General features: G+C 33.1%; 2 protein-coding genes across 3 annotated transcripts in view; one reads left to right on the plus strand and one right to left on the minus strand.

Moving 5' to 3' along the window:
• LOC123673051 overlaps nucleotides 1-19,909 on the minus strand; it is a 928,323-nt gene that overhangs the window by 851,810 nt on the left and 56,604 nt on the right. The gene's annotated exons all lie outside the window — the stretch shown is intronic.
• On the plus strand, nucleotides 812-17,200 carry LOC123673028. 2 transcript variants are annotated; one of them, XM_045607443.1, is made up of 9 exons: nucleotides 812-7,064; nucleotides 7,123-7,274; nucleotides 9,601-9,810; nucleotides 10,387-10,596; nucleotides 11,175-11,384; nucleotides 11,767-11,970; nucleotides 12,076-12,189; nucleotides 13,691-15,709; nucleotides 16,200-17,200. In XM_045607443.1, exons 2-9 carry the CDS (start codon nucleotides 7,133-7,135, stop codon nucleotides 16,430-16,432), a joined length of 3,342 nt encoding a protein of 1,113 aa, XP_045463399.1. In that variant the 5' UTR covers nucleotides 812-7,064; nucleotides 7,123-7,132; the 3' UTR covers nucleotides 16,433-17,200. The 2 variants fall into 2 exon arrangements, with proteins under 2 accessions (XP_045463399.1, XP_045463394.1); XM_045607438.1 differs by having other exon boundaries at nucleotides 812-7,274.

A 19,909-nucleotide genomic window follows, 5' to 3' on the forward strand; every position in this document is an offset into this window, starting at 1 on the left:
TGAATCGACTGATTCAGTTACACAAATGGTCCGGTGTTGTCCTCTCACCTAGGCTTCGTCACTTTGGAATTATTTCCAAAATTGTGGCTATCCCAACGCTTTGTCACCAAATTTCGCACCGCTGTCACCAAATTTCGTGTTGTATTCCTCTTTGGAATAATGCACGATGTAGAAGAAAGAATATCAGGATTGCTGTCACCAGGGCAGCTTTATTAAGGAAAGCTCCGTAAAACTTGATGAGATGAGAAGAAAAGGGTTTGCTGAGGGTAGATGCGATGATGGGTTGAGTTCACTTGTAGTTACACTTAACTTTCACTTATTAGGGTTTTTTAGGAGATGCACTCGTTAAGGAAGAATACGAAATATTATGTAGAACGATATTTATTAAGATTCTCGACGGAAAGATAAGATATGAACTGATGGAAAGAAAGATCGGAACTGATCGGATCAGAGGAAAGATTAGAACTGATTTAATGGCGGTGTGCTGCTTCTTTTATATTGATATGATAAATGCTGCTGTCAGCAGAAAGTAATAATGAATAGGCTTATTGTTATAGGGGTTGCCAACAATATATTGATCTTTTGTAGAAGCCCTGAAGAAACATTAAATTAATGCGAAAGCTTGCATAGAATAAAGAGTAGTCAATAATTTACTCCCAAAACCCGAGCCTAAAGACCCTTAAATTTCATCAATATATTTATTTTGGCTCTTACAACAATAGTTATTATATATATATATATATATATATATATATATATATATATATATATATATATATATATATATATATATATATATATATATATATATATATATATATATATATGACTAACGTCGAGTTCCAAGACATTTTTTACCAGCTAACCGCGAGTTCCAAGACCGATGTATAGTTCCAGGACAGTCTTGGAACTGATATATGCCTAATGTTGACTTCCAGGACCGAAATGATAGTTCCGGGACAGTCTTGGAACTGATATATGTATAATGCTGACTTCCAGTACCCTAATATACTGCATAGTTCCAGGACGTTTATCACGTTGATATCGTCTCTATTGCGTTCTTATAAAATCTATTCATTCGATTTCGACTGTCCCGCATGTCAGAAATATCTTTGCACAAGGAATGAAAATGGTTTTCTCAATGAAATTATATTCTTCTCGGAATCGGAATGACATTCGGTTCTAAATGTGCCATTGGTCCGAACATTTCTCGGTATATGAGTGGAAGTTTCCGCTTTAGATGGGAAATTAACTATTTCTTCGCATTTCAATTCTTCAAGTAGAAGTTCACTATATGTATAAATGACATGAGGAAATATAAGATGTCAATATGTAGTACGCAGTTCAATGGGATATCAGGCGATATTTTTGAAATATATCTCTTTATTGTTGAGTTTCGGGACATTAATTTTCGGTTGAAATTTTTATCATCTCGCATTACGCAATAAATATATATTTTTTTCATTCGTTCTTTTCTTCATGAAATGTGTGGGTCAGGAATTTGTGCAAATAATATGTGGATATTCCTTTCTATTGCTTATGGGATGCAGATGTACTCGCATTTGAAAAAAGTGATGTATGCAGGGTCTTCCATTGGAAATGTCCATAAGAAGTTTATGGATAAATGATAAGGTTCGACTCACTGATGACGAATCCGTCCTCAAATTCAACTCTGACCGTTCAGCCGTATAGGTACACGATAATTCTCTAATGAAAGGTCTTAGAAACTTAAAATTTTCAGAGTAGGTTTGGATCAGAAATGCCGCGGTTAAGTTCGTTTATGGATAAAATCCGATTATGGTTTCCGTAAATATTGACGTTCGAAATTTCATTTTCTTGTTGATGTCGGAACTGCAGTTTCGATCGCGATAAAGATTTCCAATTGGATGGAAAATGACATTTAAATGCTTTGTGCAAAATTTAATGCTCATCATCTAATCAGCACAATAGAAAATTAAAAAAGAATAACCAAAAAAATGACCAATATTTACGTGACCACACAACTGATGGATATCAGATTATGAAAACCATGACAAATGGACTATAGAAGTTTCAAGGAGAATATTGAAAATAGAGCCGTGATTACAGATCCGATTCAATTGAGATTTTGAATGTTCATATACAGGGTGTTCCAAATTGAGTCGGCACCATTGCCAACTCTGTTATTATGGATGCTACGATGTCGGTTAAATGGGCAAACTGGTAGCATTCTCAGTGGCCTTCTCGATGCCGAAAAAAAAAAAATAGACGCGTTGTCATAATATTTCATAAAATGATATTTTTTCAATGGAACACCCTATATTTTTTCATGCATTTAGATTCGTAATAACATTCTCAGCAACAAAGCTTATCTAACATTTTTTCGTAAAGGTGAAAATAAGACAGTTGTATTAATAGGAAACATTTATAACAGACGGATTTGATAAAATGCTATAAAATATCGAGTTAATGTTCAAAAACACCGCCTTCTCGTTGAACACATATTTGGGCCCTGTTAATTTTTGTTTTGTTTTCGGCATTTTTGTTTAAGATTATCGAGTAATGATCGGATGATGAGGATGAACCATTATTTAATTCGATTGCGCCCACGCTCGACTCTAGATAATTTGATATAAAAAATGAAGAATATCATAAAATAATGGAATGTGGTATGAAATAATGAAACTTATATTTCTCAAGAAGGATCAGTTGGAAGTGATGAAATAGAATTGTTTTCTTATATTTTGCATTCCATTTTTGAGGAATCAACATTCTGATTAGAGATTTTTTTTTTTTCTTTCATTGAAGGCATCGACTGCTATGGTCATTAGCCTCTAACCTAACCATCACCGGACATGTACAACATCCATGACCTAGCCAGGATTCGAACCCGGTACCTTCGGCACCACAGTCGACATCTCTGTCCACTGCACTACCGAGGTAGTCTGATTAGAGAATTGAAAAGATAATAATGCAGAACCCCAAGTGGTCATGAAATCCGGCAACGTAAAGCGAACGCCGACAAGCCTGATGAGTTCTTGAAAACTTCACTTTCACTTTGAAAATGTGTGCAGTAAAACTGTCTGCGCGAAAATTTGAATTACACTTCTCAGTTTAGTTTTTAGTGGTGTTTCCGAATATCGAAACAGATTTTCAAAATTCCGATGTACAGGGTGTTGTTACGAGGATTCAAACTATTCATAATTTTTTGTTAACCAGGACCTGAATTTTCGAGGTGGTTATTGCATGATACGTTTGGGCTCTCAATTAGGAACATATTTGCCAAATATGAAGAAAATATACTGGGTGGTTCGTTTGAAATGGCCTCTGAAAGGAACGGGCAAAACGCATAAAACACTCTGTATCTCGCCTACGAAGACTGTAAGACCCAATGAATGGGGTATCTCCAGAATCGCCTTGGTGTCAACTAAGCACCTATGAAGTATTTCCGTTTCCCAATGAAACACCCTGTATACGCGAAATTTGCAGGGAAGGTTCGGATCTCCAATGCCGCAGTTGAGTTCGTTTAATAAGCAGAACCTGAATAGGGGTTCCGTAAATATGGCCGTTCGAAATTTTGTATTTTGTGAATTTCGAAACCAAAGTCACATTTGCGAGGGAAATTTGCATTCAGATGTAGAATGACCATATAAAGCTTCGTGCGAAATATCTTGTTGATCACTTGATCAGAACCATAGAAACTCTGTTACCACAGAACTGACGTTGAGTTGAGATTTTGGGTATTGATATAAAATAGCAATGCTAAGCTCCTCGCCAAATTTCAAGCTTATCGCATAATGAGAACCATAAAAAATTAACCATAGAAAATTCAAGAAGAATATTGGATATTAAAAACTTGATATCTCTGTGATTACAGATCTGATCAGATGGAGATTTCGCGTGTATACATAAAATGATCATTCGAGACTGCGTGCACAATTTCGTGCGGATAGCATAAACAGAACAATAGAAAATTCAAGAAGAATTAAAAAAATGTACACCTAATATATAAGTTACAACAAATTTGCTCGAGTTGAAATTTTGCCTGAATATATAAATTATCAATTTTGATCTTCATGCAAAATTTCGTGTGAATAGAGGCTTCTACATAAAATTCAAGCAGAATATTGAAAATATTAAAGTCCGGCTTGAAAAGACTCCTCGGGGTCGGTATAGAGATGATTCAGATATAGGTACATCTTTTTAATGTTGAATTTCGGGACCGTAACCAGATGTCTTCAATCCATATAGTGAATTCTCCAGTTATCGGCAATACAAGGGTTGTAAATAAATGTTTACACCACGTCTGGTGTTTTCTTCAAGATGTGGATGATGATATTCCCCCTCTTATCGAATTTTTGCTGCAAGAGCCCTAGTACAGCGTTGCCGTTCGTACGATAATTATCGTTTTGTACGATAATTTGCTGCTCAATTCTATGTACGATATCGCATGTACGATAATAGCGTTTTGTACGATAATTTCAGTGTACCTATCATTTGAGCTAAAGTGTCAATAGATACTCAAAATATAATGAAACTCAGTATGACCAGATTTAGTTGATATCCAATTTTTCAGTAGATTATTGCATTTTCAGGAAGTTTTTAATAGGAAGAAATCATTTGATAGATTTTAGTAGTTTCAAAAAATCTAACCGAGACGGTTGGGAATGTCTAGACTCAAGAATGTTCCGATGAATCAATTCATATTCAATATAATATACTTTTCAATTGAAAAGGGCGTATCTGCAAAATAGCACATTTGGGATATTTGTCTTTGAAGACTTTCATTTCATCCACAGATTCAATTGAATTAATATGAAGAAAAAATAAATGATAATGCATGTTAATTAAATTTAATCTGTAGATGGCACAAATGAAAGTATTTAAAGTTCAATCAATATCCCAAAAGTGATTTTTTGTAGATACGCACGCACTTCTCAATTCAAACGTCAGTATAGATTCATCATATTCCAATCTGATCACGCTGATGAAACTGTTGAAATGATGTTCGATCAATACATTGCTTTCCGGAAATAAAGAGGATCTTATACGAATTCAATACAGTAATTACAATATCTTATGCATAATGGACCTGTACTTAGCAACTCTCATGCTTGTAGACACCTCTGATAATGCTTTGTCGGCATTATCCATAACAGAATTACGGTTCGTTTTATGGGTCGGCTTTAAAATTCAGTAAAGACGGATAACTTTTTTGACCGTTATGCAAATTTAGGTAGCTATTATTTGAAAGCGTTGAATATTTTGCAATAACCTGGACCACTTTAGGAATCACTGGCCTGGCGTATACCGATGACGAATACAAAAATCACATTTGGCAAAACCAGAGGCAACGCCGACAAAGTGGATATACAAAGGATAATAATAAATCTCGAAAATAGACGTGCTCGTAGGGAAATAAAAATAATTATCTTGAAAGCGATAATAAACTAATAAACTCTGAAGGGTGCGATTTTCGACTGCCTTGAAGATTTCAAAGGAAAGTAAAATGATTATTGGTTCATTTTTATGGAATTTTTACGAAGATATATCTCTGTATTTCCAATCAATTATTTAGATTCATAATATTTTATATGTGGTTATGGGAGCAAATGTTCAATTGTTGAAAGCACATTAAAAAGACCATCAAAAATATAATATACGTTTCAATTGAAAAGGGCGTATCTGCAAAATAGCACATTTGGGATATTTGTCTTTGAAGACTTTCATTTCATCCACAGATTCAATTGAATTAATATGAAGAAAAAATAAATGATAATGCATGTTAATTAAATTTAATCTGTGGATGGCACAAATGAAAGTATTTAAAGTTCAATCAATATCCCAAAAGTGATTTTTTGTAGATACGCACGCACTTCTCAATTCAAACGTCAGTATAGATTCATCATATTCCAATCTGATCACGCTGATGAAACTGTTGAAATGATGTTCGATCAATACATTGCTTTCCGGAAATAAAGAGGATCTTATACGAATTCAATACAGTAATTACAATATCTTATGCATAATGGACCTGTACTTAGCAACTCTCATGCTTGTAGACACCTCTGATAATGCTTTGTCGGCATTATCCATAACAGAATTACGGTTCGTTTTATGGGTCGGCTTTAAAATTCAGTAAAGACGGATAACTTTTTTGACCGTTATGCAAATTTAGGTAGCTATTATTTGAAAGCGTTGAATATTTTGCAATAACCTGGACCACTTTAGGAATCACTGGCCTGGCGTATACCGATGACGAATACAAAAATCACATTTGGCAAAACCAGAGGCAACGCCGACAAAGTGGATATACAAAGGATAATAATAAATCTCGAAAATAGACGTGCTCGTAGGGAAATAAAAATAATTATCTTGAAAGCGATAATAAACTAATAAACTCTGAAGGGTGCGATTTTCGACTGCCTTGAAGATTTCAAAGGAAAGTAAAATGATTATTGGTTCATTTTTATGGAAAAAAATTTCGTTTTTCGTTTCTGCAAGAATTCTGAAATTTCATATTTTGAAAATCTTGGGAGGGGTAATTACTATATAATACTAGTACTCTTCACTATTTCTATACGGTCTTGCTTACTGACTGACTGATATTTGTACGTTTTTGAGACTCAATTATTAAGTGAAGTTAGTGAAGGTGTTTGAAGTTTTTTTATAAGTTATATTTGCCTTTGACCTAAGGACTTTTTGTTTATTCAGTTATTAAAGGTAAGAGCTTAATATACAATTCGATATTTTTCAACCTTAAAATTACTTTTTTGAAGATATAAAACTTGAAAACGATTTATATTTGAATGTATTAGATTTTTGTGTATAACCAATATCGGGTGTTTCATGTCATCGTATATAGGCAAAATCTCGCTCATTTGACGAGATAATAAAAAAATTTCTGTTACTAGGGCCTAGTAACAGTTGGAATAATACAGATCTATTCTGAATTTCTCCAAGTGAATATTAGAACTCTGAAAATAGACGAGCAGATAAATTCGATTTTTTTAATCTGAAGTTGGTTGTGTTGTGAATATTTCGGAGTGAAAACTTGTGTTTGAATATTTCGATCTTTTTGTAAGGTAAGATCTATTGATAATCTTAATTGAGACAGTTAAATAAAGAAATTGTGTTTTCCAGGAAAGCAAAAATGTTTGGTCTAGTTCATTTTCCCGACCAGACTTACGGAATATATTCAATGAAAAATATTTCAAAGAAAAAAGGAGATAATAATGCCTGCATTGTAAAACATAGAGGTGCCAAATATGAAGCAGTACTGATAACAGAAAAAGGTGAGTTGTTTTTTTATATTATCACCCATAATTATTTTTTATCGATTGAAAATAAGTTGTTAGAATGAAATTTCTTTTTGAAAATCTCCAGGGATACATATGAATTTTGCCACTATAATTGAATATAGAATATTCTTAATTGATCACAATACTGCAAAGTTCCATAACACCCCCTGTACCTCCTGTTTCGTAATCAGAAATTTCGAAATGAAACTTATTGTTGATAAAATAAAATTAAATTTTTTCGAGTGCCTGTATCCGAATTGATCGCTCTATCATTTCATCACGATGTCTGTAGTTTTTGAATTCCGAGCCGGAAATGGTTTCAAAAGGTTCCACTCACTGTTGACAAATCTATCCTCAAATTCGATTCTGTCCGGCCGAACGTTTATACGATAACTTCCGAACGAGAACTCGGTTGCTAAATTTAATTTAATTTTCTGAATGAACTCAATTTTCTAAGATAATTTTTGTGAGAAAATTTTTTCATAAATCGAACCAAAATATTTTTTACATATCTAAAGCGAAAAAAAATCAACAGAAATTGATGAAATGTTTGATGATTGTACTTATCTCTATACCTCACACGAAAGTAAAAAAGAATCGATAAATATCGAACAGTTCCTTCATTAAAGCCATCTAAATTTTTCTTTTGGTCCTCTAGCATAATTGAAAAAAAAAACTGGTAGGGCTATGATGGCCAAAAGTTTGAAATTGAGCTGTCGAAACAATTCAAATAGTAATGAAAATTTATCACAAAAATATTTCACTGTAATTCCAATGAATCTATGTTAGGGGTCGAACTCTCGACCTTGAGTTATTACCTGTGAATTATAAATTTGAACTCATCCAAGGATAATTCAATTTTGTTAGAAGACCGGAGGAGAATTTTGGATGGCTTTAATGAAGGAAGGTTTGATATTTTTCGATTCAGTTTTCATATTCGTGTAAAGTATGAAAACAAGACAATCGTGAAATATTTCATCAATTTCGGGTGAATAATTTTTTCCTGTAAACATGCAACAATTATATTCCTTTCGATTTATAAAGATTTTTTTATTGAAATTCTTGGAAAATTGAGTTCATTCGGAAAATGAAATTCAATTTGACAACCGAAAAAAAAAATTACGAACATTGCAGGTTTTCCGCCAGTTTGAAATTTTTTTTCAGGGTTCTTTACCTTTTTCGAATTTAGCACCAAAAAATAAGTTGGTGTGACCAGAAATCGTAACTTTAAAGGTTCATACTGATCATGTTCAATAAAATATTGCTCAGAAATTACGTTGAACCCTTTGTGTCTCAAGTTCGCTTTGAAAACGAGATATATGTTGTCTACCTTCGGCAGCACAGTGGTTTGGGAGACGGCTGTGATGCTGAAGGTACCGGGTTCGAATCCCGGCTAGGTCATGGATGTTATGGTATGATGAGGTTACATGTAAGAGTAGCTTCAAGCTAAATGTCGCCTTGTTGTATCTAATTGAAGAATAAAGTCGTTAAAAAAAAAAAATATGTCATAAGACAAAAATTATTCTCCCGGTGTCATCTACACGACCATATATGTTAATCCAGTTAATAATAAAACACCCTGTACATATAGAGCCAAACATTTCAATTGACTATATCGGCTGTCCCAAATTCGTTGTCTAGTGATGGGATCTCAGAAAACTTTTGAGCTAGCAAAAGATGAATGGCACATTTGCGGACTCGAACAGATAATAAATTCAACTGTTTTCAAGCTATAGAAGAAAATTGGAAATTGGCGTGAAATGAAAAGTACTACAGTCACTTTTTTGGTAAAATCCATTGGTATAATTATTTCATTCTTATTGCTTACTTAGTCTAGAAGTTATAATACATAATTGTTGTTTATTAAAAACCACAAATGTTTCTAAAATAAATAAAATCGTTTTTTCAATTTTCGAAGATATATAATATGATAAATAAATTTCTTTAAAAACTACAAAAATCATAAAAAGTTTCAGTTTCACACGGCAAATCAACCAAGGGCCTATTTATGATAATTTGTGAACTTCTGATAATTAAATTATTTGGTGGTCAGTAAGGTCTCCGGATTCAACATCGTTAAATTTTTTATTTCATATGAATAAAAAAAATTGAAAAAATTAATCAATTCAAACAAAAATGAATTTTCCCTTATGAATTGAACACAAAAGGAGAAAGGGATTCCGTTTTGGACATTAGGTATTCATCTTTTGAGAATTGAAGTTGAAAATATGCCATCCATTATATTCCTTTCTTAAGGTTGTAGTTGAGATTTTCTGAGTGACAAATAATATATTCATATCGAATCTATATTCATTTTCAGAGAAAAAAGAAGAACTGAGGGTACTTCAAGATGAAATGGTTGGACAGCTAAAATCAGTAAAGAAATCTGTAAGCGATAATAATTTCACTGATTCGAAAATTGGAGAAAAATATGTGGATATGGACAGACCATCTACTTCCTCCATCAACCATAAATATGTTTCCTCCGTTGTTAAAAAAGATGAAGAAAGTAGTGATGAAGCAATTCAAGGTAATTACTTTTTCTCGAAATATTTTCAATAACACGGTCATTTGACACGTATTTTCAACCTTAAATCGTAATATTTCGGTCAGATTTTAGCTGAAATTCGGTAAAAAGGCAAAAAATATCGGAAATTAGGGTTTCCACTATTTTCAGAATCAAGCATTTGAATATATAAGTTTAATAAAGTATCATTCTTTATGTCACCTGATTAATCATTTATTTCTTTCTATATGAAAAGTCAGTTAAACTTTCAATTTTATTGTGTTGATGAAATATAGCTTTCAAAAATTCAAAACGAATCGTTATTAATTAGCATTCATTAACTATAAAAATTCATAAAAATGAATCATTGAATCCAAAATGAGATTTCACTCATTAATGAATAAATAAATAGGGATTGGTTTTGGTCATTATCCATCTTTTAAAAATCGAAGTTGAAAATATGCCATCCATTATTCCTAGATCCTATGGCTACAGGGCTACTATTCAATACCATCGAATTTTGCCCACCGGGTACAATTAAGTTTTTCTGAGTGACTGTTTGCAATAAAATATTTATATCCAATCCATATTAATTTTTAGAGCAAAGAGAAGAACAGAGGATTCTTCAAGATGAAACGCTCGAACAAAGAGAATCAGTAGAAAAATCTATAGGCAATAATCATTCCACTGATTCAAAAATTGGAAAAAAATATGTGGATATGGAAAGACCATCTACTTCCTCCATCAACCATGAATATGTTTCCACCGTTGAGGGTAGAGATGAACAAAGTAGTGATGAAGCAATTCAAGGTACTTACTTTTTCTCGAAATATTTTCAATAACACGGTCATTTGACACGTATTTTCAACCTTAAATCGTAATATTTCGGTCAAATTTTCGCTGAAATTCGGTAAAAAGGCAAAAAATATCGGAAATTAGGGTTTCCACTATTTTCAGAATCAAGCATTTGAATATATAAGTTTAATAAAGTATCATTCTTTATGTCACCTGATTAATCATTTCTTTCTTTCTATATGAAAAGTCAGTTAAACTTTCAATTTTATTGTGTTTTGATGAAATATAGCTTTCAAAAACTCAAAACGAATCGTTATTAATTAGCATTCATTAACTATAAAAATTCATAAAAATGAATCATTGAATCCAAAATGAGATTTCACTCATTAATGAATAAATAAATAGGGATTGGTTTTGGTCATTATCCATCTTTTAAAAATCGAAGTTGAAAATATGCCATCCATAATTCCTAGATCCTATGGCTACAGGGCTACTATTCAATACCATCGAATTTTGCCCAACGGGTACAATTAAGTTTTTCTGAGTGACTGTTTGCAATAAAATATTTATATCCAATCCATATTCATTTTCAGAGCAAAGAGAAGAACAGAGGATTCTTCAAGAAGAAACGCTCGAACAAAGAGAATCAGTAGAAAAATCTATAGGCGATAATCATTCCACTGATTCAAAAATTGGAAAAAAATATGTGGATATGGACAGACCATCTACTTCCTCCATCAACCATGAATATGTTTCCACCGTTGAGGGTAGAGATGAACAAAGTAGTGACGGAGCATTTCAAGGTACCTACTTACTTGTTCTTCACATATTTTTGATAACAAGATCATTTGAGTCTTATTTTCATCCTCAACTATTATATATGTATGTATATTATAGCTCAATTCACGAACAACTTTAATTTTATAGTGACGCAGTGGCGTACCCAAGGGGGGGATAAGGGGGATATATTCCCCCAGGAGGAATATCCATTGTATGTAACAACCTTATATAACACAATCTTATTATGAGTAAGCAAACTTCTTTGGAAAACTTCTTCAAAAGAAGGAAAATGCGAACAATTTTTTCTATATCCTCCCCAAGGCTTATGCCTGGGTACGCCTCTGTAGTGACCTGATAGCTAATAGCTATATCGAGGGCTGATATTGAATCTTTATTGATTTGCAGAGAAAATAATTATAGAAGATATATTGCTTAATCCGCGGAGATCGCCAGAAAAATCTCTAGTCTATGAGGATTTCAATGATTTTTCAATTGGAACAGAATATGTGGAAATTAACCGATCATCTACTTCTCTTATGAAGAACTTCGATGATACTGTTTTCTCCACTGTTTGTGGAGAGGAGGAAGACAGATATGCAGAATTTCAAGGTACTTCATTTATAATAATCAACCTTCCTTGAATATCCCTGTATATTTATGTGTGATCATTGTTATCATGCCATTGAATTAAAACGGTATTATATTATGCTTCAGATAATAGTACCATGGAAGCTTCAGATATGAATGTTGACAAAAACAAACAGAGTATTATGCAACATCATGGAATACCAGTTCAAGTGGAACCTGAAGATGAGATAGAATTATCAGGTAGTTATACCCTTCTCAGAAAAAGCATATATTTTCGTGAGAGCAATATTAATTGATTAAATTAATACCCATATTCCTTGAAACTTGTTTCTACAATCTATACTGAAAAATGAAAAAATATATTTGTTCAGATATCGTTACTGTAAAACCTTCTTTCGAAATTTTTCGAATCTTTTGCTTATACAGGGTGTAACATGAGTGGTTGGCTATAGCCTAGTGGTGAGTGTAGGTTATCCAGGCTTTTTAGAGAAGTGGCTTGTTGTGTATCTTAAGACAGTTAGTAATGTACAGGAAGATTAATGAAAATCGGCTTCAATTTCGGATAACCATTACTCGCAAATCAGCAGTCCGATTTTATTTGAATTTTGTGGGTTTGTTCACATCAAACAACCTTTCAGAGCGTTCAATGTTATTTTGATATTTCTAGGGCAATAATAAGATCTTTGAGATTTTTCCCTGAATCACCCTGTATCTCCGAAACTAACAGTTGGGATACGCAACAAGCTACTTTTCTGAAAGGCCTGGATGACTTGCATTCACTACTAGGCGAAGGCCAACCATTCAAGATACACCCTGTATAGAACAGTAATTCCTAATAATGGGACCTGCAACATTTGCCCAATGTTCCATACCTCTTAGAGAAATTATTACTTGAGCTTTCCTGAAAGAAAATAAAAATATGGATCTTCATAATATTTCTAAGGTTATGGTTGTTATGAAATCATAAAAAGTATATATTGTACCATTCGAAACAAGTCTGAAATTAAATTAGTTTCATTGTTAATTATTGTCAATCGTTTATTTCATATGCAAATATTTAATTGGACGTTGGACTTCTAATAGGCCATCGCGGTGAATCACCCTGTATGTAAATAATAAAATATAATAAATATTTATATACATTCTATACAGTGTGTGGATAACGTGAGAAATCAAATTAAGAGCTGTGTTATTGAATCTTATCAAGCAAAACGCTCTTTCAGGTGAATTCAAGTTTTTAATTAACCATCTTATGGTAACATTGCTCATGAAGACCATATTTCACAGAGTCACAGCATGATTTTTTTCTAATTATTAATCCAAATATTTTCTCTCCTTTATCAAACTTGCCTTAATGATGGTGTACACAATTGAAACCGTAGATAACAAATTTTTTCAAAAGATCACACATTTTCTGCAATTTACCTAAATAATGGTGTGAAAGATTGTAATTAACGTAACTTATTGCACAACCTCATGTAAGTAGGTATAATAAAGCAGCTAAAAAATGGGGTAGTTATTTGAAAGAAAATATGACGTCAACCTGTAAAAATAAATGACGTCATGAGTGAAATCATAAGAAAACATTAAATAACTCACTTATTGATTTTGCCCCTTTTTTATCTACACACTGTATATGTTCCCTAATTCGAGAAATATGAAACATCGCGCTGTCGCTTTCTTGTGAACCTAAATGTTTATAACTTCAAAGTTTTTCCTAAATTATTATTATTATTTTCAGTTTATGGAGACAATTCTGATGATGATTCAGATTATAATTTATCTACTTATTCAGAAACGCAATCTGATAACTCACGAGATGGCAGTCGGAGCTCAACACCATGTTCCTTTCTATCTGAAATGGATCTGAATATTGAGGAGAAAACGCAACCGAATGAGTCCAATAATAATTCCCTCTCGAAAAGCATCCAAGTTCATTTATCTGCCTCGTTAAACGAACCAGGGTGCGATGATGAAAATATGATGGTAACTGAGTCCCGCGGAAGAAAAGGAGACAAGAAGGCAAATTTTTGTTTCTACTGCCATACGAAACAGCAAAAAATCTCACGACACCTAGAGAATAAACACAGCGGTGAGGAGGAGGTGAAAAAATTTATTATGTTACCAAAAGGTAACGTAGAAAGGGCCAAGATTATTGGTCAGATAAGAAAAAGGGGAAATTTCCTTTTTAATACGAATGAGAATTTAAATGATGGTGAGCTGATTGTGGCGCGACGGCCTAAAAGCAGCAGGAATAAAAGTGGTAGGGATTACAGTGCATGTGCAAACTGTAAGGGATTTTTCTCAAAAGCCACCCTTCGAGTGCATTTCAGATCCTGCACAGGCATTGATTCCGACATTAAAAGATTGCCAAATTTGCTAAGTAAAAAAATCACATCAAGAATACATCCTATGGCATCAATAACTGTGAGAAATCATTTATTCCCACCGCTGAGGGAGGATGATGTATGTAGAGCAATCAGATATGATGAACTCATCATCATTTATGCTAACAAAATGGTGGAAAAATATAGAGAACCGAGACATTTCCAAATGATAAGGCAGAGATTACGATTAATTGGTAATTTCCTCATTAAAATGAAGGCACTGAGTAAGGAAATAAATAATTTAGCCTCTATATATGACCCAAAATTTGTAGACATGGTTTTATCTGCTATAAATATGTGTGCCCGGTACACTGAAACTACGAACTGCTTCGAAGCTCCTTCGGTAGCGTTCAGTTTGGGCACACTGCTGAAGCAGATTGGCAATTTATTAATAACAGAGTGCATTAAAAACCACAAGGAAGAAATGCGAAAAAATGCTAAATATTTCTTGAAAGTTTTCGCTCAAGAAGTGAACATAAATGTAAACAGAACTGTTGCTGAAACTCAACTGAAAATGAGTAGAACAAAAACAGTTATGCTACCCACAATGGGCGACATAAAAAAACTCAGCGACTATTTGACCAAGAAGAGAAAAGACGCCCTTGAGAAATTGAAAATTTGCTTCTCGTCATTGGCCTGGATAGACTTAGCAGAGGCAACGCTAACGTCTATCCAGGTTTTCAATAGACGACGCGCTGGAGAAGTCGAGAGAATTAGCATTACCGAATTTGAAAAATACGAAACGATTGAGAGAAGTAATAATGATCTATTTCAATCACTTTCAGAGAAATCAAAAGAAATTGCAAAAAAATATGTTCGATTCACTATAAGGGGCAAGTTGAATCGGACGGTTCCTGTTCTATTGGATACTCATTTATGTGAGTGCATCCAATTAATAATAAAAAACAGAACAAATATGAGGGTCCACAAGAGTAACCCTTATGTATTCGGTACACCAGGGTCGGATACAAAAAAGCATCCACATCTGAGTGCCTGCACTTTGATGAGGAAATTCTCTGAAGCTTGTGGTGCTGAGCACCCGACAAGACTACGTGGCACCAATTTGAGGAAACATATAGCCACTACGTGTATTACTTTGAATCTTGAAAATCAAGACGTAGTGGATTTGTCGAACTTCATGGGCCATTCGGAGAAGATACACAAGGGCATTTATCGTCAGCCCATTATAAGTAGGGACATTTTGGGCATTTCACAACTCCTGCAAACAGCTCAAGGAGAAAATGAAAATGCAAGCAGTGATGACTCCGAAAATGAGGTTGTCAATGATGAAGAACCAATTCCTACAAATGAAATCAATTCAACAGGAGGAACTCCAAATCTTAGTGGGGGGAATAGGAGGAATTCCAGCAAAGGTGAGATACATAATTACATTTCATTCGAACTGCTAATTGTAATCAATTCACCAACCTCAAAATAGTTTTTTTTTCAAAAACATCTTGAAATTTCGACTTTACTAATGTCATTTCCCGAAGCAATTTTTTTTGGTACGGCCGTGAACGTAAAATAGTGATTTCATCACTATATTTTATATTATAGTATTACCAATCGAAAACAAATCTACAGCTGAGCTCCAGCGAGGGCTCTCGTGAAGTATATTGAATTTTTCCACTCCAGATCTAAAATATAATATGAAAGAACTTGAATTTCAACAATTCATGTTCATTAGGACCAAGTGAATCACTACGGAGTGGAATAAATGTCTCTTAAAAAAATTCTCTTGATATATCATACGATTTATGTTTGAGAAAAAAAATTGCTTGTGTTGTTAGAGTAGAATCACTCTCGTCTTGAAAAGTTACTGAAACTTGTGTATTGTTTCAACTCTTTTTTCCATTTTTATAGCCCATACCCTATCTGGCACCCTCAAAAGAGTGAGGTGGACCCAAGAGGAGAAGGATGCTATTTTCCGTATTTTCGGAGAATATATGAATAGAAAAGCTCTACCTCCTTTGAAAGTGATACAAACAGTGATAAAAGAAACTCCTGTTCTTCAGAATCGCACGTCACCACAAATAAAGACATGGATTCACAATCAGCTGAAGGGCTCCAAGAAGAAACTTTCATTTTCAAACTGAATATTTGTGATATTTTTAATTTATACATAGTCATTCGTTTTTATTCATATTTATTTATTTTTTCATATATTTATTTACTTTTCAAGAAAGTTGTTTATGTTTCTTCATTTTCATTCATTTATTTTCATTTATATTTGTTCGTTTTATTTAGAGATTTATTTATGTTCCTTTGAAATTCATTTATTTGTATTCTTAAGATTTTTTCAAGATGGTGTTTCTTTCGAAACACTTCATTTACAATTGAAGTTTATTATTTTTCTTAATCAAAAACCAAAGAAAAACCGAATATTTTATTGTCACCATATTTTTATGCCTTCAACTGGAAATTCCTAACTAGATATTACAGAAGAACTAGGTCGACTAGAAATTTGGAAATGGAGATTAGAATATTTATCATTCCTGGCTCTTTCGTACATATAGAGAAGATATTTAAATTTGAAAAGAATTATGATTCCCTTGACTTCCTCATTATTTAAAATACTTTACCCAATAATTTAACTTCACCTTATTTTTATGACCTTTAACTGGGAATACTCAAGTTCAATCAAGAAGTTACTGAGGAACTGGGTCGACTAGAAATTTGAAAATTGAGATTAGAATACTTTCTCAATCTAGGCTCTTTCGGTTATACAGAGGATCAAAAAAATGTTCATAACGGCGACCCCCCCCCAATTTAAAGGCTAGGATCGCCCTTGTCATAAATGCAATTTCTGTAACGAAACTACAATGAAATATATTTTCGAAAATAAAATAATCCTCATATTAAGACCAATTCTGTTCACAATTTTCATCACTATTCGAAACGTCCTATGACGATATTTCGAAAATTCTCAGCAGAGTTTTGAATAATTATATGACCCATATACAGTATTTGATTCCTTCATTCTAGTATTCACAGCCAAAATCTCATTCCACCAAATTTTTTTGCGTCGGAGTTATCGAGTTTTTTTCAGAGATGCTCGAATTGACAAATTGAAATATCTCAAAATCGGAAAATTTTGAGCACATGAGACGTCAAAATTAGCCTCATTCTAACCATGCTTCCTAAATCTGGAGTGAAATATAGGGTATTTCCTAATAAAAAACACAGGTTTTGTGCCTACCACCTGAGACACCCTGTATATAAGAATATATAGGGGGTGTCACACAAAAGCGGATTGGACGGTGACTATTGTTTTAAATTATATAGATACCCTATATTTTTTGGGGTATTTCAATTCCAGGAACATTCAGCATATTTTTACATATTTTTTCACTCATTTTCCGTTCAACAGTTTTCCAAATATTTGTGATCTCGGCAAAATTCTATATTGTATGTATCAATCGCGTTATTTAAAATAGCGTATTAATTTGAATAATTTTACAGATTCTGGTCGTAGATTACGAATCTGGGACTCACGAAGTCTGTAATCCTGCTAGTTTTTCCGTAATAAAATTGTAAATTTGGTTTAATGAGGGTAAGGTTATTCATAATAATGGATAGTTTTCTTGTATTTTCTTAATTGGTTCTCGTTGTAAATTATGAATTCCTGAAAAAAAATCTGTTTTCGTCAAAAACTAGGATTTATTAGTTTTGTTTACATCCGATGGAGGATATGATATTTCAAACGGAACAGCTGACAGAAACGATTGAAGCCGCCATGGGGTGTAAATATGAATACAATCGTCGTTTTGACAAAGAAAAAAGGCTTGAAATATGATTAATTCACCATATCTAACGAAAAACAATTGGGAAATTACAAGCAAAATATCTATTATTAACCTTCATTAAGCCAACTTTACAATTTTATTTTGGAAAAACTAGCAGGATTATAGCATTTTCGTCACCCAGATTTCAGATACGACATAACTCCGGACATATATTCATAGATTTTTCTTCAAACGACCTGACGAATGATCCTCTAGAGTTTTGTATCGAGGTTAGGAAATACCTTTTTCATCTGAACAGAACTAGGACAATTAAACATTCAGCAGGAAATTGAAACAAACGATGTTGAACAGATGTAGTTAAGAACCCATTTATTTTATTAGCATATTTTTATGCGAAGAAATATAATACGGAGACGATCGAAAAATTCCGTGGAGTTCTTGACATAATACAGATTCCATATTAGGTATACTCATATCCACATTGCCTATGGTTCTATAAATATTTCATTGTCAAATTTTTAAGTATTAATTCTCGAATATAACATGAGCGAAAATATGAAACTGAATTTTCATTCAAAGCAATAAATATATTTACTCTTGGAAAAAAGGGTTACTTTCGAAATATGTAGTAACAAAAAATGCTATTCAAAGAAAGTGTTGAAAATGCCTGCCACCCACTTCTTCGCACAGCATTTTTGTTGTTTTTGATATAGGTATATTATAATATCACATCTTTTTTCAAGAGTGAAAATATTAAAAGTTTTGAATGAAAATTCAGGCTTCATATTTCAGATTATATTATAATCGATATTGACAACTTGAATTGAATTTGAATTTCATTGATAAAACAACAACTCTACTTACATATCCGGATTCAGAATCGATTGAGCATTCAAAAGATATGAAAAAATATTGTGAAGTATATTTTACAAGAAAAAATTTCTACTTTCTAGAAAATCGGAAGTTCAAATGAGGAAACAAAGGCTGATAAATTGTCTGTAGAACTTATTTTGAAAACCAGTCAAATTTGCAGAAAAAAATTTTTGAAAAAACTGTTTTTCCTCAATAAGTTTACTCGCCTTGGTTCGATAGTTTTTCCAATAACATATTTGAATAGTCTGTGGAATATACCATCATATTGATGGGACACGTTCCAATTTTGGTTGAAGGATAAGCAACAAAATCCAGTGATCTGCTTACGTGAAAAATGCGATAAGAGGAGGAATAGCATCGTCCATTTCATAAACCGACGTGGTGAAAACATTGATTTACAACATCTTTGATATTGCCGCTAATTGGAGAATTCGCTAGAAGTATTAAAGACATCTGGTGGCGGTCCCGAAATTCAACATTAAAAAGAGGTACATAAATATATCCCAATCATTTCTATGTCGACTCCGAGGTTAATTTTTTATTGTTCTCATTATGCGATCAGCTTGAAATTTGGCGAGGAGCTTAGCATTGCTATTTTATATCAATACCCAAAATCTCAACTCCGTCAGTTCTGTGGTCACAGAGTTTCTATGGTTCTGATCAAGTGATCAACAAGATATTTTGCACGAAGCTTTATATGGTCATTCTACATCTGAATGCAAATTTCCCTCGCAAATGTGCCTGTGGTTTCGAAATTAAAAAAATACAAAATTTCGAACGGCCATATTTACGGAACCCCTATTCAGATTCTGCTTATTAAACGAACTCAACTGCGGCATTCGAGATCCGAACCTTCCCGGCAAATTTCGCGTACCTATATAAGTTCAAAAGTTATAGTGTATTAATTGTAGTGAGTCGAGCTAAATTGTTTGGACTATTCACTGCTGAGAACTC

The sequence above is a fragment of the Harmonia axyridis genome, chromosome 1, assembly GCF_914767665.1.
Source record: "Harmonia axyridis chromosome 1, icHarAxyr1.1, whole genome shotgun sequence".
NCBI classification, from domain to species: Eukaryota; Metazoa; Arthropoda; class Insecta; order Coleoptera; family Coccinellidae; genus Harmonia; species Harmonia axyridis.